The 15,793-nt window shown below is 30.3% G+C and overlaps 1 protein-coding gene across 10 annotated transcripts; it reads left to right on the forward strand.

Annotated features, from left to right (window-relative positions):
• Positions 1-205: 205 nt before the first annotated feature.
• On the forward strand, positions 206-6,213 carry LOC107923226 (DEAD-box ATP-dependent RNA helicase 10). 10 transcript variants are annotated; one of them, XR_005904729.1, is made up of 12 exons: positions 206-407; positions 505-652; positions 749-907; positions 1,531-1,593; positions 2,302-2,376; positions 3,447-3,488; positions 3,582-3,656; positions 4,451-4,597; positions 4,693-4,805; positions 4,952-5,033; positions 5,130-5,377; positions 5,510-6,213. XR_005904729.1 is itself a non-coding variant. In XM_041080529.1 (11 exons), the coding sequence occupies exons 4-10, from the start codon at positions 1,552-1,554 to the stop codon at positions 5,016-5,018; spliced, it is 561 nt and encodes a 186-aa protein (XP_040936463.1). In that variant the 5' UTR covers positions 206-407; positions 505-652; positions 749-907; positions 1,531-1,551; the 3' UTR covers positions 5,019-5,033; positions 5,130-6,213. The 10 variants fall into 10 exon arrangements, 7 of the variants coding, with proteins under 7 accessions (XP_040936463.1, XP_040936466.1, XP_040936465.1 ...); XR_005904730.1 differs by lacking the exon at positions 4,693-4,805 and having other exon boundaries at positions 5,130-5,219; positions 5,332-5,377; XM_041080529.1 differs by having other exon boundaries at positions 5,130-6,213.
• The last annotated feature ends 9,580 nt before the right edge of the window (positions 6,214-15,793 follow it).

Consider the following 15,793-nt stretch of genomic DNA (forward strand, 5'->3'; position numbering starts at 1 on the left):
CGTTAATTTTTGTTAACGATATAATGGTAAACTGACCCGTTAAATTATTATTTTAAATAAAAAGTTTAAAAATTTAACTTAAAATTACTAATTTTAATATATTTAAACTTTTTCTAATTTTTTCTTTAATTTTCTTAAAACATTTTATAATTATTTTTATTACAATATTATTTTTAATATATTTTTTTCTAATATTTATCTTTCTGCTGTTTAATTTGTTGAGAAGCAGAATTTTTTTTAAAAGCTACGCTTTTTGAAACTCTGTCTGAAACAAAGATGGCTGAAGGAAGCAATAAAGACGTTCAAAGTGTTAGCTTTATGCGAGGAATTAGTGGAAGCCTGCGACGAAATAAGTTGGAAAACTCCTACCAAAATCCAAGCAGACGCCATGCCCCACGCTCTCGAAGGTTCTCCCTTCTTTTTAAAAAATTATCTTTAGTACTTTGTTTGATTCAATTCTTTTATTTTGTGTTTAAAAGATTTGTGTGGATTTTCGTATTGAAGGGAATGATTTGATTGGGCCTTCCCAAACGGGTACCGGTAGAACCGCGGCGTTTACTCTTCCCATACTCCATGCGCTTTTGGAATGCCATTCGAAACAAGGATATAAATGTGCACCTGTATTTTTTGCTTTGGTGCTTTCCCAAACACGGTCTGCTATCAAACAAGTTGCTTAATTTCGTTGTCAAAAAAGATTTTTCTTTTTCTTGTTGGATCTTGTTTGGTTTAGTCATATTTGTTATTGCAGGGACCAACAACTATCAATGTCCATGAGACTTTATCTGTCTAAGAAATCATATCAAAAGATTAAACATGCAAGACTTACAACTCTCCACAGTTGAAGAAAACCCCTCCACGCTTCCTTTAAGTCCCACAAGTTGCATATCATTGAACATAGGATTTAAAGGTAACAGCATCGTTAGAAATAATCTTTACATTGGTAATCGGTGGATTTTTCCAACATGACCTCAAAAACTGAAAAAAAGATTGGGTTTTTGAAGAAGATTTGAAAAGTTTTAATTAAGGTTTTGGGTTTTGATTTAGAAGCGAGAAAGACAAGTTTGGGGGAGTATTAGCCATGGAAAAAGGGGAAGGTTTCAAGCATAAAAGCTAACAGTTAGATGATTCGTTTGGCACGTGATGTGCACGCTCACAGAAAAATAAATAAATAAAATTGTGGACCAGCAAATTCAGGAATTAATAAAATTATTAGAACTTACAGCGTATAGATATAGCTTGTGGATCCAATTGCATTTGGAATCTGGAATTTTTGCAAGCAAAACATGGCTGGTTTGGCCTAAAATGTGCTGTTGTAAGTTTCCCGCCAAAATATACCACACTGTTAACAAGATAGTTACTTCTTTTTTTTCTGTCTAATAGAATTGAAATTTCAGGCTTGAGTTGTTTTTAGTTTATACTTTACATGTCTAAAGTATGGCAGAGTTGTTTGCTGACTTTGAAAATTTTGGCTTCTTAATTTTTTCTTATCATAAATCAATTTATTTGGATTGCTTAAATTTTGTTTGAAAGCTTGTTGGAGGGGTGGAACTCATGCAACAACAAATTGCTCTTGGGAAGCAGCCGCACATTATTGTAAGTTCATTTGTTCTCCCCCCTGTCATATTATCTAGAACTTCAAGTAAATTTGAGCTTAAAGGATCTAGGTTAAGTTGACCTGTGGTATAAGACTTGGTTGCTATCATAAAGATGCGGATAACAGTTAGATAGATAAAAATTTATTGCAATACTAGTGTGTTGAGTTGTTTATGCCTCCTTCTCTAAGTTGTTTATTTTCTAAGATGTAGTGACAGAGATTATGCTACATGGCATCTGGTATGTTTATGCTTGATCTATGGCTGTCACGATCCTCTTCCTTAATCATGATATATTGGTTCACCACACTATATGAATGAATATCCCTTGTATGGTACTGATGTCATCTAGGTTAGCAGTGATAACTAGTTTCTTTATGATTTACTTGCTAAGAATTACGGAGAGGGCTATGTACCTTAGGTTTTGGTATTTCTGTGAGTTTATTTAGTTAACATCATGTGCCTTGGTGTTCACTTTGATGGAAAAACTATATCTAGAGTTTATATGGTATTTTCTTACTGTTAGTAAGCTTCCTTAAAGGTGAAAGTAATACCCGAAGAGAAAAATGTTAGTATCCTTCTGCTTTTAGTAGCTATCAATTTTTAGGATGCACATAGACAATGATGAGGAAAGAGGTACCTTAGGACAAAGAATACATCTGAATCTTTTTTTTTTTTTAATGATTGAAATTTAATCTTCACCCTGTAGGTTGGAACTCCTGGACGCCTCATGGATCACCTAACCAATACTAAAGGTTTTTCTCTTAGCATGCTAAAATACTTGGTAAGAATTTCTTCTACATCTTCCTCCTTCTATCTTTTAAATTCCCTTTCTATTCAGTAATTGTGGTCGTATTTTAGTATAAAATGACCGAGTCTTTTTTTGTGAAAGATTTGTTATTCTTTTTCCAACCTTTTTCTTGAGGCAACCTTTTGTCTTTTTTATTTTAGCTTATAATAAATCTATTGTATTATATGTCTTATTGGTTCTGTTAAATAACTTTTCACCTTCATGATATGAATGCCAATGTCTTACATGGCACTTGAAACTAGAGTCAATGCCTCCATATAAGAGTTGTTGGTTGATATAATTGGAGTAAAGGAGTAATAAAATACCTATCTTGTAACTTGCATTTCTTGTTGACTGTTTGATATGCATATATGATATGCATATATTGTTGAAATAATATGTGCATGTATTTGACTGGTCTTACATGAGGCAGATAAGTTGCTGAATGAGGATTTTGAGAAAGCACTTCATGATATTTTGTATTTTCTTGGCACCCATATTTGTTTTCTGCAACCATGACCGACAAGGTATGCGGGGGAAAGCGAATATTTTAAGTATTCTTTAAGAAATATGTCCATATACTATTTTGAGTCTTATTCCTTGTGATAACATTTGTTTTATGCAACCATGACCAAAAAAGGTGTGTTTGGGAAACAAATATTTTATGTATTCTTAAGAAACATGTTCATATACCATTTTCTGTTTCAAATTGGATGTGGGTTAGAAACTATAAGCAAAAATACGTTCAAGATCTGTATAGCTGAACCTTGTAATCAAGGGCTAGTTTGATCTTGGTTATTGTGAGTTAATAATTTTGCAAAAAAGAAGGAAGTAGTGCATTGATTGCTCTTTCTTACTGTGTATACATATGTTTTCTTATTAGGACCCAAAAAATATCAAGGCTTTGATCATGTGGATATGAATGTTTTTTGTTTTTCTCCCCTCATGTTGCCTTATTTAATCTGCCATCAGGGAACAGTATTTTCACAGTTTGACCTGATTTATACATTATGAATGGTTTTATTTTAGTTAATGTTTGGCTATAATCTTGATTGATTTTATAGGTGAAGAAGCTGCAAAGGGCATGCCTGAGAAACCCTGTGAAGGTTGATGATGCTATTTAAGCAAAAATTTTCTGCAATCTCCTTATTCTAATTTTAATGTTTTAAAGACTTTCAATTTTTCTGTTTCCATTTTAGATTGAAGCTGCGCAAAAATATTCTACTGTTGACACGTTGAAGCAACATTATCGGTTCGTAGCTGCAAAGAACAAGGTTCCTGAATCTTTTTAGCATCAAATTTCTTCTTCAAAGATGTGAACTATGATATGGATCATCAGACCTGTGTGATGATTTTCATGATGGTTTTGTGCTGAAATTCTATCTTTGAGAGAGATCAAGTTACTGAAAAAGATCGAGGAAACTTTTTGGTCCATGTGATACTAGATGCACTTGAGTTTAGTCGTAATCGTCATTGTGTTTGTTAAAGTAATATGAAAATACTATAGAATAACTTGAGTTGAATCAATGGTAGTGAATGTGTCACAGGTTTAGCACACCTTGTGACCCCTAGTTGGTGTGCAAGAGAAACTTTCTGGAACCTGCTAGACTACTGATCCTGCAGTGAAGGCAGCAACTGGATCCATGATTTGTGTGATTCAATTTTCATACCTTAAAACTTTTACATCTTAGTGCCACAGTTTGAACAACTAAATTTGACACCCTTTACCTTTTTGGACCCTTAATAGATAGCTGTATTCAGTTGTCTTCACTTCCTGGAAACTGGCATGTTAAATACTAATATTAGCACCAGAACCCAGTTTGAGCAAAACATAGATCATATAAGCTAGGCCCGGCAATCTTTGACAGTAAGTACGAGTGTTCATGCTTCGTGGTTGAATAAGGAATTTAATTTTTGTAGCTGGAACTAGATTATAATCCAGTCATGATAATTCTTTTCTGTTAGTACTGTAAACGGATGAAGCATGAAAGATCTGTGTATTGTTGCTTTTCTTGTTACTAGATATCTAAGTGGTTTTTTTATATATTTTATTTTGTTGTGATTACAGGATTGCTTTCATGTTTATATTTTGATTCAGATGTCAGGATGTACATCTATGGTTTTCACTCGAACATGTGATCAAACTCGCCTTCTGTCTTTGCTTCTTCGTGATCGTAATGTAAAGGCAGTCTTCATTAGTGGTCAAATGACTCAGGTATCTTTCCCGTGTGGTGATATTTTGATTTATGTTTCTGCTCTACAATTGGGGAGTGCAATTATAACTTGTGCACTTTGTTGACGTATTTATAGGCAAATAGGCTAGAATCCTTGAATAAGTTCAAGTCTGGGCAGTATAACGTACTTGTCTGCACTGATGTGGCTGGTAGAGGACTTGACATTCCATCTGTGGATATGGTTATTAAGTATGATATCCCCACAAACCCTAAGATTGGACTTTACATATTCCATACCCTGAAAAAACATGCATTCTGTTATTCTACAAAATGATCTGGTCTTTAAAAGATAAGAGAGCTACTGCTGCCTGTATTTTTTGCTAATTTTTATGTAGGTACACATCCATCAAGTGGGTAGAACAGCTCGTGCTGGAAGATCTGGTCTTGCTATCTCACGAGTGAATCAGTATGAGCTGGGTATGCCACATTTGCTAAACTTGTTTCCAGAATTTTAGTTGATGAGCAGCTTGTCCAGCACAGTAACCTTTTTTTTTTTTGTTTTCTGTATTCCAGACAATAAAGTTACCCGAGTGTCCTGCTTTAGAGGAGGAAGTCATGCAATACTATGAAGAAGTCGCAGATTCCAGAAGAAAGGCACAGACGGTAATCTAAGTTCCTTTTAGTTTTGTCTATATTTTCATTTTTGATTTGAATATAAACGGGATTGGAAGCCCTATTTTCATGTTTCATACTTATTTTATGTCGTCCCAAAAAGTTAAATCGTATGCAGAATGTCTCCCTTGTAAAGGATTCACCAATTGGTTAGTATTTCTTGTTTTATAGTATTTTCCTTTTGTTTTTTTATTATTTAAAATTTCAAAGCTATTTCGTAAACTCATTTATTGGGATGACACATTGTTTTCCCAATCATTAAATTTTGAACATCTCCGCAGAAACTCAAAGAAATGGGAGGCACAAGGAGGAGGAGGGGCAGAGATGACAGTGACGATGATATAGGAAGATATCTAACCATCAAAGGCTAGTCCTCCAACAAAGTTAAGATAAAATATGATCGCCTGCTTGTCATGTTATTTATATCTCCGTTTACGTTCTCCCGATTTCCGACTAAGTTGTGTTTTAGGATAGTATAATTTTTTGTTATCCAGGGCAATGACTTATTGGCCCTTCAACTTTATAAAAAAGTCATTTCAGCCCTTCATTTAATTGTTAACCTCTTTTAACCCTTAAACTTGGATTGTTTGTCAAATCATTCAAAAAATAGATGGAAAAGTTAACAGTTGTTAACTTTGCTGACGCATCCATGTGGCAATCCACGTATGTGCCACGTGAGCAAAGTTAACAAGCATAAACTTTTCTATCTATTTTAGGGTGATTTGACAAACGACTCAAGTTTAAAGGCTACAAGAGGCAAAAAAATTTAAATGGATGGTTAAAATGATTTATTTTGTAAAGTTGGAGGGCTAAATAAGTCAATATACCTTGTACTGTTATAAAATCTTATTAACCTTTGTTTTACATCCAATTCATATTATGTCCTTAGGATAAGGAAATGTAAGAGTGCATATATGATAAAAAGGATGCCAAAAGCATTAATCTTTGTTCTTTTGAAATAGCTGGTCCATTATTTTGGTTTTTATTTTTGTCTGTGTTCCAATTCAAGCCTGCAGAAAAATATAGAAGTTGTAATTGCAGTTTCTAACAAAAAAATATTTCATGCATTGTTGATTTAGCAACTGTTGTAATGGCAAAAAAAAAAAAGCATGATCTCAAAATAAAAACCAAAAGGGCCAAACTGATCATTTGCTTTACTGGTTTTAAAAAGAAAAATCTTCATGGATTGGTTCTTTGGCCCTTTTGGTTTAATTTAGCCACAGTTTCTAGTGCCATGATCAGTTTCTAATGCCCTTTTGGTTCTTTTTTACAATATTTATTTTTTAATATTAATTTTAGATATATAAGTGGTTTCTTAATCACTTTTTAATATTTTCGTATAAAAATATTTCTATTTATTTTATAGGTCTGTTACGTTTTTTTATGTTCTGATTTTCTTAATAAATAACTTCAATTTTTTTCTTTTTCTTTGCAACTTATTATAATCAATATTATTATAATCAATTAGAGCTCATTTAATATTCTTAATCGGATATATTTATCTATTTGAATTTATTTTTACTCATAATTTAAATTATTTTTTAATTTTAATTTTGTACATATTACATATATGTTATTACTATTTGTTTCAAATTTTACATTTTATCATTTATTATTATTTTTTTAAATGCATGAATTATATGCTTGTCTTCAAATTTTATGCTTATGATTTCAAGTTTTTATTTAATATTTTTTTTATTGTAGGTATTTATGAAGCAGTGATATGAAAAATCTTCTTATATTGGATTAGAAGGGTTAACAGGCGTGCATATTTATGATATTAACATATTTTGTGTTTGTCTAAAATTGATCTAGCTTAAAATATGGGCTTAATTTTTTATCAAAGTTTGTCTAGACCCGTCAATATTATTTTTTTAAAAATTAAATATATATTTTTATTTTATTTAACGTCTAATAGTTTTATATATTTTTTATTTATTATAAATTATATAATATATAAAATAACATAATATAAAATATTATAAACTTAAAAAATTACCCGAACTATATTTTGGGCATAATACAAAATTTGGATGAACTTTCAAGCTTAAGCACAAGACCCGACTCATGAATAGCTCTATATTGGACACAAGAAATTAATCATTATTATAAGAACATTGTTTCATCATGAACAAGTCTATTTTTAAATAGAAAGATAAAACATGTTTAAGCGCACTCAAATTCACATTTTTTTGCATTAACAAGAATATTGATGCCGTCCAAACTAAACTCAACTTATTAGTGACAATTCATTGCCTTTTATATGTTCATTTTTATATTTAGAAATATTTATGTTTATTGTTATTATTTTGTGAACGTTGCATTTTCAATACGAAATATAAATTCAAACATTGAAGACAATATTGTTAAAAAGAGGAAATCACGAACCTCGAATATAAATCATAAAATAGATATAAATGATATCAAAAAATTAATAGTTTATTTTATAAAAAATTTATACGCAAAAGCACTAAGTTAAAATTTGAATTCAAATTTTAATATGAAAATTAATAAATAAATTTAATAAAATTAGAGCTCAAATCATATTTTGAATAAAATTTAGAGCCCAAAACTCCAAATCAAATCAGCTTGATTACCCCGTTATAGATTATATTCTCAAAATTAGTATTTTATTCCGACCCCTTAGGAAACATCCTCGATTTTAAATATATTAAAAAAGAAAGGGATTGTTGACAAGCTTTTTGCATAGATTTCTGGGTATATATTTTTAAATTTTCAAGTTGACTGGATTCACATTATATAAAAAAAAATTCGTCTTTTAATACTATGATGGACATCACTTTCATAGTTGGAAGTTAAGGAAATAATTAGTTAAGTACATATAACTGTCGTTTTTATAAACTATTATTATAGAGTTTTTTACATACAATTTGTATACTTAATGTTTTTATTAAATTAATATTACGAGTTAAAAAAATTAATTTAATTGATGAATTTATAAAATTAAATAATTCAAAACTATTATTATAAGATAAAAAATTTATTTACTTTCATCAATTATAGTTAACCGCATTTATTTACTTTCTCATATTCCTTCATTCATTCACTTAAAAATTTTTTTAATAAAAAATTATTTAAAAAAGTTTCATCCGTAAAAATGGGTCTATAAATCCTAAATCCCTAATTATTAATGAAGCACTTCATTAATAAATAATAATAAAATATAAAAATATTGATGTGTAATATACAAAATAGACCTACTATTATTTTTAAATGATTGGACTTTCATGTGCCATCATACTCTTTTTGTCATCCCCAATTATTTTATATTGCAAGTACTCCAACCAAACATGCTTTTCTCACACAAAAACCCCTTCAAACCATTATAAGATTCTTCGAAATTCCAAGGATTACCCTCAACCCCGCACGTGAGTTTATTTTAAAATTGTCGACAAGAGGATAAACATGTAATTTTGCTTAATCTGTATTTTCTTTTAACACAAACATGTGCATTCCAACTCGGAGTTTTAACATCGATTAACTGAAAACTTTTTCCAGATTATTTATTGAGCCGTTAAAATCACATGGTTACCAACTCACCCGGTTAAATTAACCGACATGTGGGACCCACTCACTGGAACAAAAGCAAAAGCTGGCTAAACCACTTTCTCAAGGGTTTCGCATGCACGTGTGAGTGATTAGATAATCTACGGCTGGGATTTGGTTTCCAGATCATCGGATGGGTGAGAGGAGTTCGTACTTCTGGTCGCCGGTAAAGCCGGTAAAGAAGTATTTAAAAAAATAATAAACGAAACAAGGAGGCAAATGATTTTGGTTTGACTATTGACCGAGATCCAGCAAATGGAGAAATGGGAGGTTAAAAACTAAGACCCAAAGTGCACGTGTGGGTTAACACGAAACACGTGTGCTTTACTGTCCGTCGGTTGCATGAAAATTCGTGCGCCACGTGGATTTCACGTGAGGGGGTAATAAGGGCGGCGCAACCTCCCGTGGAAACTCGAGGGTTTAATGCAATGAAATAATAATCACTTACAACTATCGTACGAAACAACATATTTTATGTTTTGGAAAGATAAAAGAATTCATTATATTTAATTAAATTAACTAAACAACGTTGTTGCCGATATACAATAATTGTTAGTTCTACCACTTTGAATACACCTCTTATATTATTTTTTATGGATTTCTTTTCGATTTTGTCAAAAATTTGAGTCCTAAAAAATATAGCATGAGAACTCATAAAATGTTTAAAAAGGTGAACCATATGCATTAATGATGGTGAGTTCTACCTTTCGGTTTTACTTAGAGCGTGAATACTTAAAAAGACAGTACCACTTCATGAAATATCTAAAAAAGCTAAACTATGCATATTAGTTATGGTTGGACTTCAACCAACGTCTTGTATCATAAACAGTATTTTTTTTATTTAAAATATTATCGTTCGAACACTCTCTAGAATTGAGACAAAAAATTTCTCATTAAAAATCATACTTAATGTGTTGAAAGTCTAAATTCAAAATTTGATGTTTGAAAAATATAATATGATAAAAGGTAAAAGTATTTTGAAGCCTCCTGTATTAAGAGTCAGATTTTTTTTTACTCAAAAATATACAAATTAATCACAGTATATTAAATTAAAGAGTAAGAGCTAGTTTAAAGTGATGTGGAAAAGTACTTTTAAAAAATTTGGTTTAAAATTTGAGTGTTTAGCATTTCTGTCAAAAAGTGCTTTTGAGAAATAAAATGTCTATTTTAGACATGTTATTATCAAGTAACAAATATGCATTTAAATAATATTTAAATTAGTTAATATTATTATATTTTAGTAAGAATATAAAAAAATTATTATAACTTGTTAATATTTTAATATATGAAATATAAATTTTAAATATTTTTAAGCAATAAATATTAATTATTTATAAAATTTAATTAGAATATATAAATTATATTTTAAATATTTAAATATAACTATTAAATATTTGTAATTACTATTTTAAAATTTTTTTATTTTTAATTAATAATTTTAGCACATTTGTAATTAAGCGTTGTAGTATGTTATTGAAAGGATAAAAAAGAAATTAAGCGCAAAAAGTGCTTTTGGTAGAGAAAAAGTTAAAAATTTTAGCTTATCTTTTTCAGAAGCACTTTTGAAAAGACAAAAATTTTAGCCAAAAATAACTGTTTAGCACAGCATTTCTTCCAAAAATACTTTTAGAGCCAAATTTTTTTTTTAAGCGTGCAGAACAGGCCCTAAATTGGGCTTCTCTAATAAAAATTTATCAATTTCTATTGTCAGAATAAATAGATAGTTACACATGCCATGCAATGTGTATCTCAATTTGACGTATAAAGATAAATTTTTAATGGAATTTTTAATAAAATGACCAATTTATTTTTTATCTAATATATAAATATTAGTTTATTCAATTTTTAAATAAAAAATACAAAGTAACTTTTAATATAAAGAATAAAGAATTTTATCATACTTTTCCTACCATAAATCAACAAATCAATTTAGTATCTCAATAGATGAATGAGAGCCTCGGCTTTAAATATGGATATTGATAGCGTAGGAAGGGAGGGGCTAGTGGCAAGCTTCTTGGTTAACAAAACAAATTAAAGAACCAAAAAGATTTCAGAGATTCTATATATGATAGAAGACAATGGACATGACATGACTAAGCTAAACTGAAATGTCTAATCCAAACCAAAGGGTCGACCAAACAATGGGAGTTCAAATTCCGACCACTTAATCCACACAAAAAATAAATCATTTGAACAATTTTTTTTTAAACAAGACAATGATAGCAACATTGACACATTGTTTTGATTGAGAACAACCTTAAGGAAGGGGTCTTCTTCACGTGAAAATCACATGGACTCTCATATTGAAAGGGTCCCCTCGTGCATTTAAAAAAGAATATATTGTTGGATAATGAAAATTCCATTTACGATGTGAATGATTTTTGAGAGGTAAATTGAATTTTTAGATATTTCCATCTAAATAATCATAAATAAAAGTAAGATTATATATAATTTAGATCATGAGACATTGTTAAAAAATTTTAAAGTTAAATCCATTTAATTTATTTTTTAATAATATGTTATATAATATATAAAGTTATATACACTGTTAATTAATCACATAATAACCCACGAAAATTTATGTCTAATCCGTTCGGTTGCAATGCATAGTTACGACATAGAACAAGTGAGGCCAAGAGGGTCCAATTTCATGTGCATGTCACATGGTGATTAGGATAAGAGACCAAAGGAAAGAATTAACAGAGGGGTTCCAAGGCAAAACTTATTCGAGACGAACGACGTCGTATCGTTGGGTGCTGCACAGTAGTTCCATTACTTAAGGGTCCTTAGAAACAGAAGACAAGGTGGGGATAGCTTTCACGAACTTCAGTGGGGACACTTCAATCATCAACCCGACATCATGTCGGTGGGGCCACCGTTTTCGTTTAATCTAATCACCACAAAAATTATTGTCAACCATCGGATCCATCATCCATTCATAGGATCTGATGATGAGGGGTTCGATTGTGTAATGTCGTTTGGGAGTTCAGTGTTATCGGAGGTAGTAGATTCGTTTCTTTTTTCCTTTAATATTTCATTGTCATGTCACTAAACGAATTTTATATATTATTATTAAATAATAATATATTTTTATTTTCTCATTTTACCTTTTAAACCTAGAAAACTCATAATTCTCTTCAAACACATATGATAAAATTTTATAAAAAAAATGAAAAAGCACACAATTAATACATATAAAGTTATAAAATTTAAAGAGAAATTCAAAAAAGAAATCCTATAAAATCGAATCGAAATCCAAATGGTACAAATTATTGTGAATCTTAATTCCTCCCATTATAGTTGTGTAATATGCTTGGTAAAAGGTATATATGAATGATGATGATGTATTCAGAATGCCCCATTTAATGGTCAAGTTGAGAAAGGGATGGACCAAGCCTTTGAATGACATATTCCTAACCAATGATTTAGATGGCATGCCCACTTCAAACCATTAAAATGCAGCCGTGGGGGAAGAGAGAAAGTGACATTTTAATTAAAAACATATTTTAAAAATGTAATCTTTAGTCTCCCCGGTCAATGATTAAAAGCATGCCACCCTATTTGTTACTTTAAAATTAAGATAGTCATTTAATAAAAATATTAATAAGACTCTAATGGTAATTATTAAGCTGATTTTTAATAGAAAGTATAGTTAATTTTTTTCTTAAATTTGTAAACAAAGGATATTTGATAATTTTAATTGATTACAATTTTATTGAAAAAATTGCATGCATATTATTTTATTGAATTTAAGACCTCAACTTTACTATGAACCTAAAATCTCATTAGCAATTTTAAAAATGTGAATTAGTGCTAATGCAAAATAATCTTTCATTAAAATGATATTCAAATGATATTCATAAAAAAAAATAGAATTAATAATAAAATAAGTTAAGAAATAATAATTTATTATATTTCATATGAAAAAATGAATGCAACTATAAAGGGCAGTAGCATACCGTTTAAGTGCAAAATAATAGCAATAATGATTAGCTCATATGATAAGGGGCTTTTAAGTCATTTCAATTGCATTTTAAGGGCATTAGTGTAATTGTAATTTATCATCGATTATAGTGCTATACTGCTGGCTTCGGACCAAGTTGCATGAAAATCTGGAGATTGAGATAGGCCAATTGAGATACAGATAGGCTAAAAATTAACGGTTCCCGGGAAGGAATCCCAAGCTTATGTCATGGCGCGTGGAGTTCAAGCTACTGATGTTAAAAGTTGAATCGGGAAACGTGGAATGCAGGGAGGGAATAGGGAGCGTGGTCGGAAAGGAAAGGAGGAAGTTTCAAATGATTGTGAGTGCGTGAGTTGTCGGGGCGTGGAGGGACAAAGTGACACCCACGACCGTGTGGGTGTAAGAAGGCAAACGAGGGATGGTGTGGGGCCAGAGAGCACGTGTTCCAAAGGCAAGACATGTTGGTTCACGTGAGTTAAGGGAGAAGTTCAAGTTTTGTCATCCTGCTTTTTCGCTATCAATTCATTTCCCCCACCCCTACTCCCTGCCACGTGAAATCCACTCTCCCTTGTCCCCCATTCCCACACGCTCGCTTCACCATTCCTTTTGGCTTCTTGACTTGGCTCATCTCACTTAGCCAATGAGCCATTGAGCCTATTTCACTTGCAGCACATGATCAGAATATCTGAAAATCAATGATTATTATTTTAAAACAATTATTGTTACGTTGATCATAATTCACAGTGAAGCCGATTAGATTACAGCCATTGAGCCATTGTTCCTAGCCGACGCACTTTTACTTGCGTCACGATCACGCTTTTTATTAGGTCAAATTTTATAGAAAGTTTTGTATCGTGTATTTTTTAATGGATTTAGTTCTTATCACAGTTTTCTTTTTTTAATTTTGTTAATTGAATCCGTCAGAAAATTCACTACGATATGAATCCAATTAAATTTTCATAAATATTTAAAAATTGAATTAAATTATATAATATTTTGAATCTGTTAGATAATTCACTACGATGAGTGAATCCAATTAAATTTTCATAAATATTTAAAATTATATAATTTAATTTAATTAATTTTTTAATCAAGTTTAATCGGTTGGTACATGTTTCGACTCAACCAATTTATTGTCTTACTTCAAATTGATGTATAAGACGTTACCAATTCGACCAACCGGCTCGTCTTGGATTTACCAATCTTAGTTTCTATGTTGTAATATGATTAATATCATATTTTTAACTTTTTTAAAATGTATATTCTTTAATGAAATATTTTTTTAACATTTAAATTCAACAATGTAATTTAATTTTTAAAATATGTGATTACTTTATATTTATTTCTCACACTTAAATAATTTGTTTTTAAAAATAAAAAAAGTTATTAAATTAATAGAAGAATAAGGTAAACACATATTTTTGATTAATTTATGAGTATATTTTTGGTTTGATTACTTGACTAAAAAAAGGTTAAAGTTTGATTACTGAACAATTTAAAATTTTCATCTAAGTCATTAGACTATTAAAATTGATGCTCCACAGCTTTTTTCATTTCCTGCACCAATTGAAAACTCTATTTTTCCTTCTCTTTTGCAATTAAGCTTTTTTCATGAAACAACTTTAGACGTTACAAATCTGCGATTCAAAATTCAAATAATTTCTTTCTTTAATCTCCAACACTAACATTAGATCGACTTGGATATAAGGTATGTTATTCTACTTGTTAACAGGGACTAATCTACTGTGTCAATTGTGGAATCTTCACTTAAAGCTTATTGGCGAAATTAAAAAAAAAAAGTCAACAACCTAGTGACTTGAATAAAAACTTTTGAATAATTTCGTGACTTAAATGAAAACTTTCAAATATATAGTTTAATGACTAAATTATAACATTTTTTAGTTAAGTGACCAAAACAAAAATTTATTATTAATTTAGTAACTAATGGTGTATTTTACCTAAAAGAAAACGCATAATATCAATATTTTTTAAAACTAGATTGACACCAATCCAATCAATTCGACCGGTATGACTACAAAATTATTAAAAATTAAAAAATAAAAAAAATCAACTCAAATGTGGATTCGTACAAATTCCTAATTTAATTAATTTTAAATTATTTTTTAATTTAATACCTCAACCATTTCCGATTCAATCCATCCTATGAAAATTCTAATACAAGCAACACTGCATAATACATAAAACAGCTTATAGAAATTGATATTTTCAATAATCCAATCAATCCCAAGGTTCCTTTATCATCGGAGGTGTAGTGCACGCTCCAATAAACGCATTGGTAAAAAGATTATATATATTAAAAAATAGAATGAAAGCGTTTTTGTTTTAATAGATGGAAAAGGTGAGGAAAGCGACGCCATCCCTCGTGGTAATGGCATGGGAGAGATGAGGGGTTGGTGTGGGCCCTACATTTGATAAACAAAAATAAATAAGTAATTTATCTGTTTGTCTGCCTGTCTGGTTCCACTCATGATTTGATGCTTTGCCTCAAACCCCATCAATGGTTTCCTTATATAATTGGGGAAAAAAATCACAAGATTAAACATGGGCCCCACAAATGGGGTCGATCTGGAGCGTTGGATCAGGATATGAGGTGTGATCAAGGCGGTTGGTTGAGAGGGATGATGACCATGCAGAATGTGGTGGTGTTCAGGTATTTTCTTGTGTGGGGTTCCTATTTTCATGTTTTTTTTTCTTTCGAGAATTTTAATTTATTTTTTTATATTACTTAATTCTAAATCAAGATAAAAGGGAAAGTAGTCTTCGTATAAAAATGACTTTCTCTTTTCTTATTTTTGTCTTAAGAAAAAATTATTAGTGATTGATTACCATGCAATTAGTGCATGATTAATGATTTTCTTAACGCATGTCATCACATAATTAATACGGATAATGTATTGATTTCTAAAATACAATATGGTTGTGTGTGGTTATTCTTTACTATTAGGTAATGATATAGTCTTTAAGATCAAGGTATAAGAGTGTCTGTATTTAATATGTGAGAGAGGTTTCAAAC

This window comes from Gossypium hirsutum, chromosome A11 (assembly GCF_007990345.1).
Source record: "Gossypium hirsutum isolate 1008001.06 chromosome A11, Gossypium_hirsutum_v2.1, whole genome shotgun sequence".
Classification (NCBI taxonomy): domain Eukaryota; kingdom Viridiplantae; phylum Streptophyta; class Magnoliopsida; order Malvales; family Malvaceae; genus Gossypium; species Gossypium hirsutum.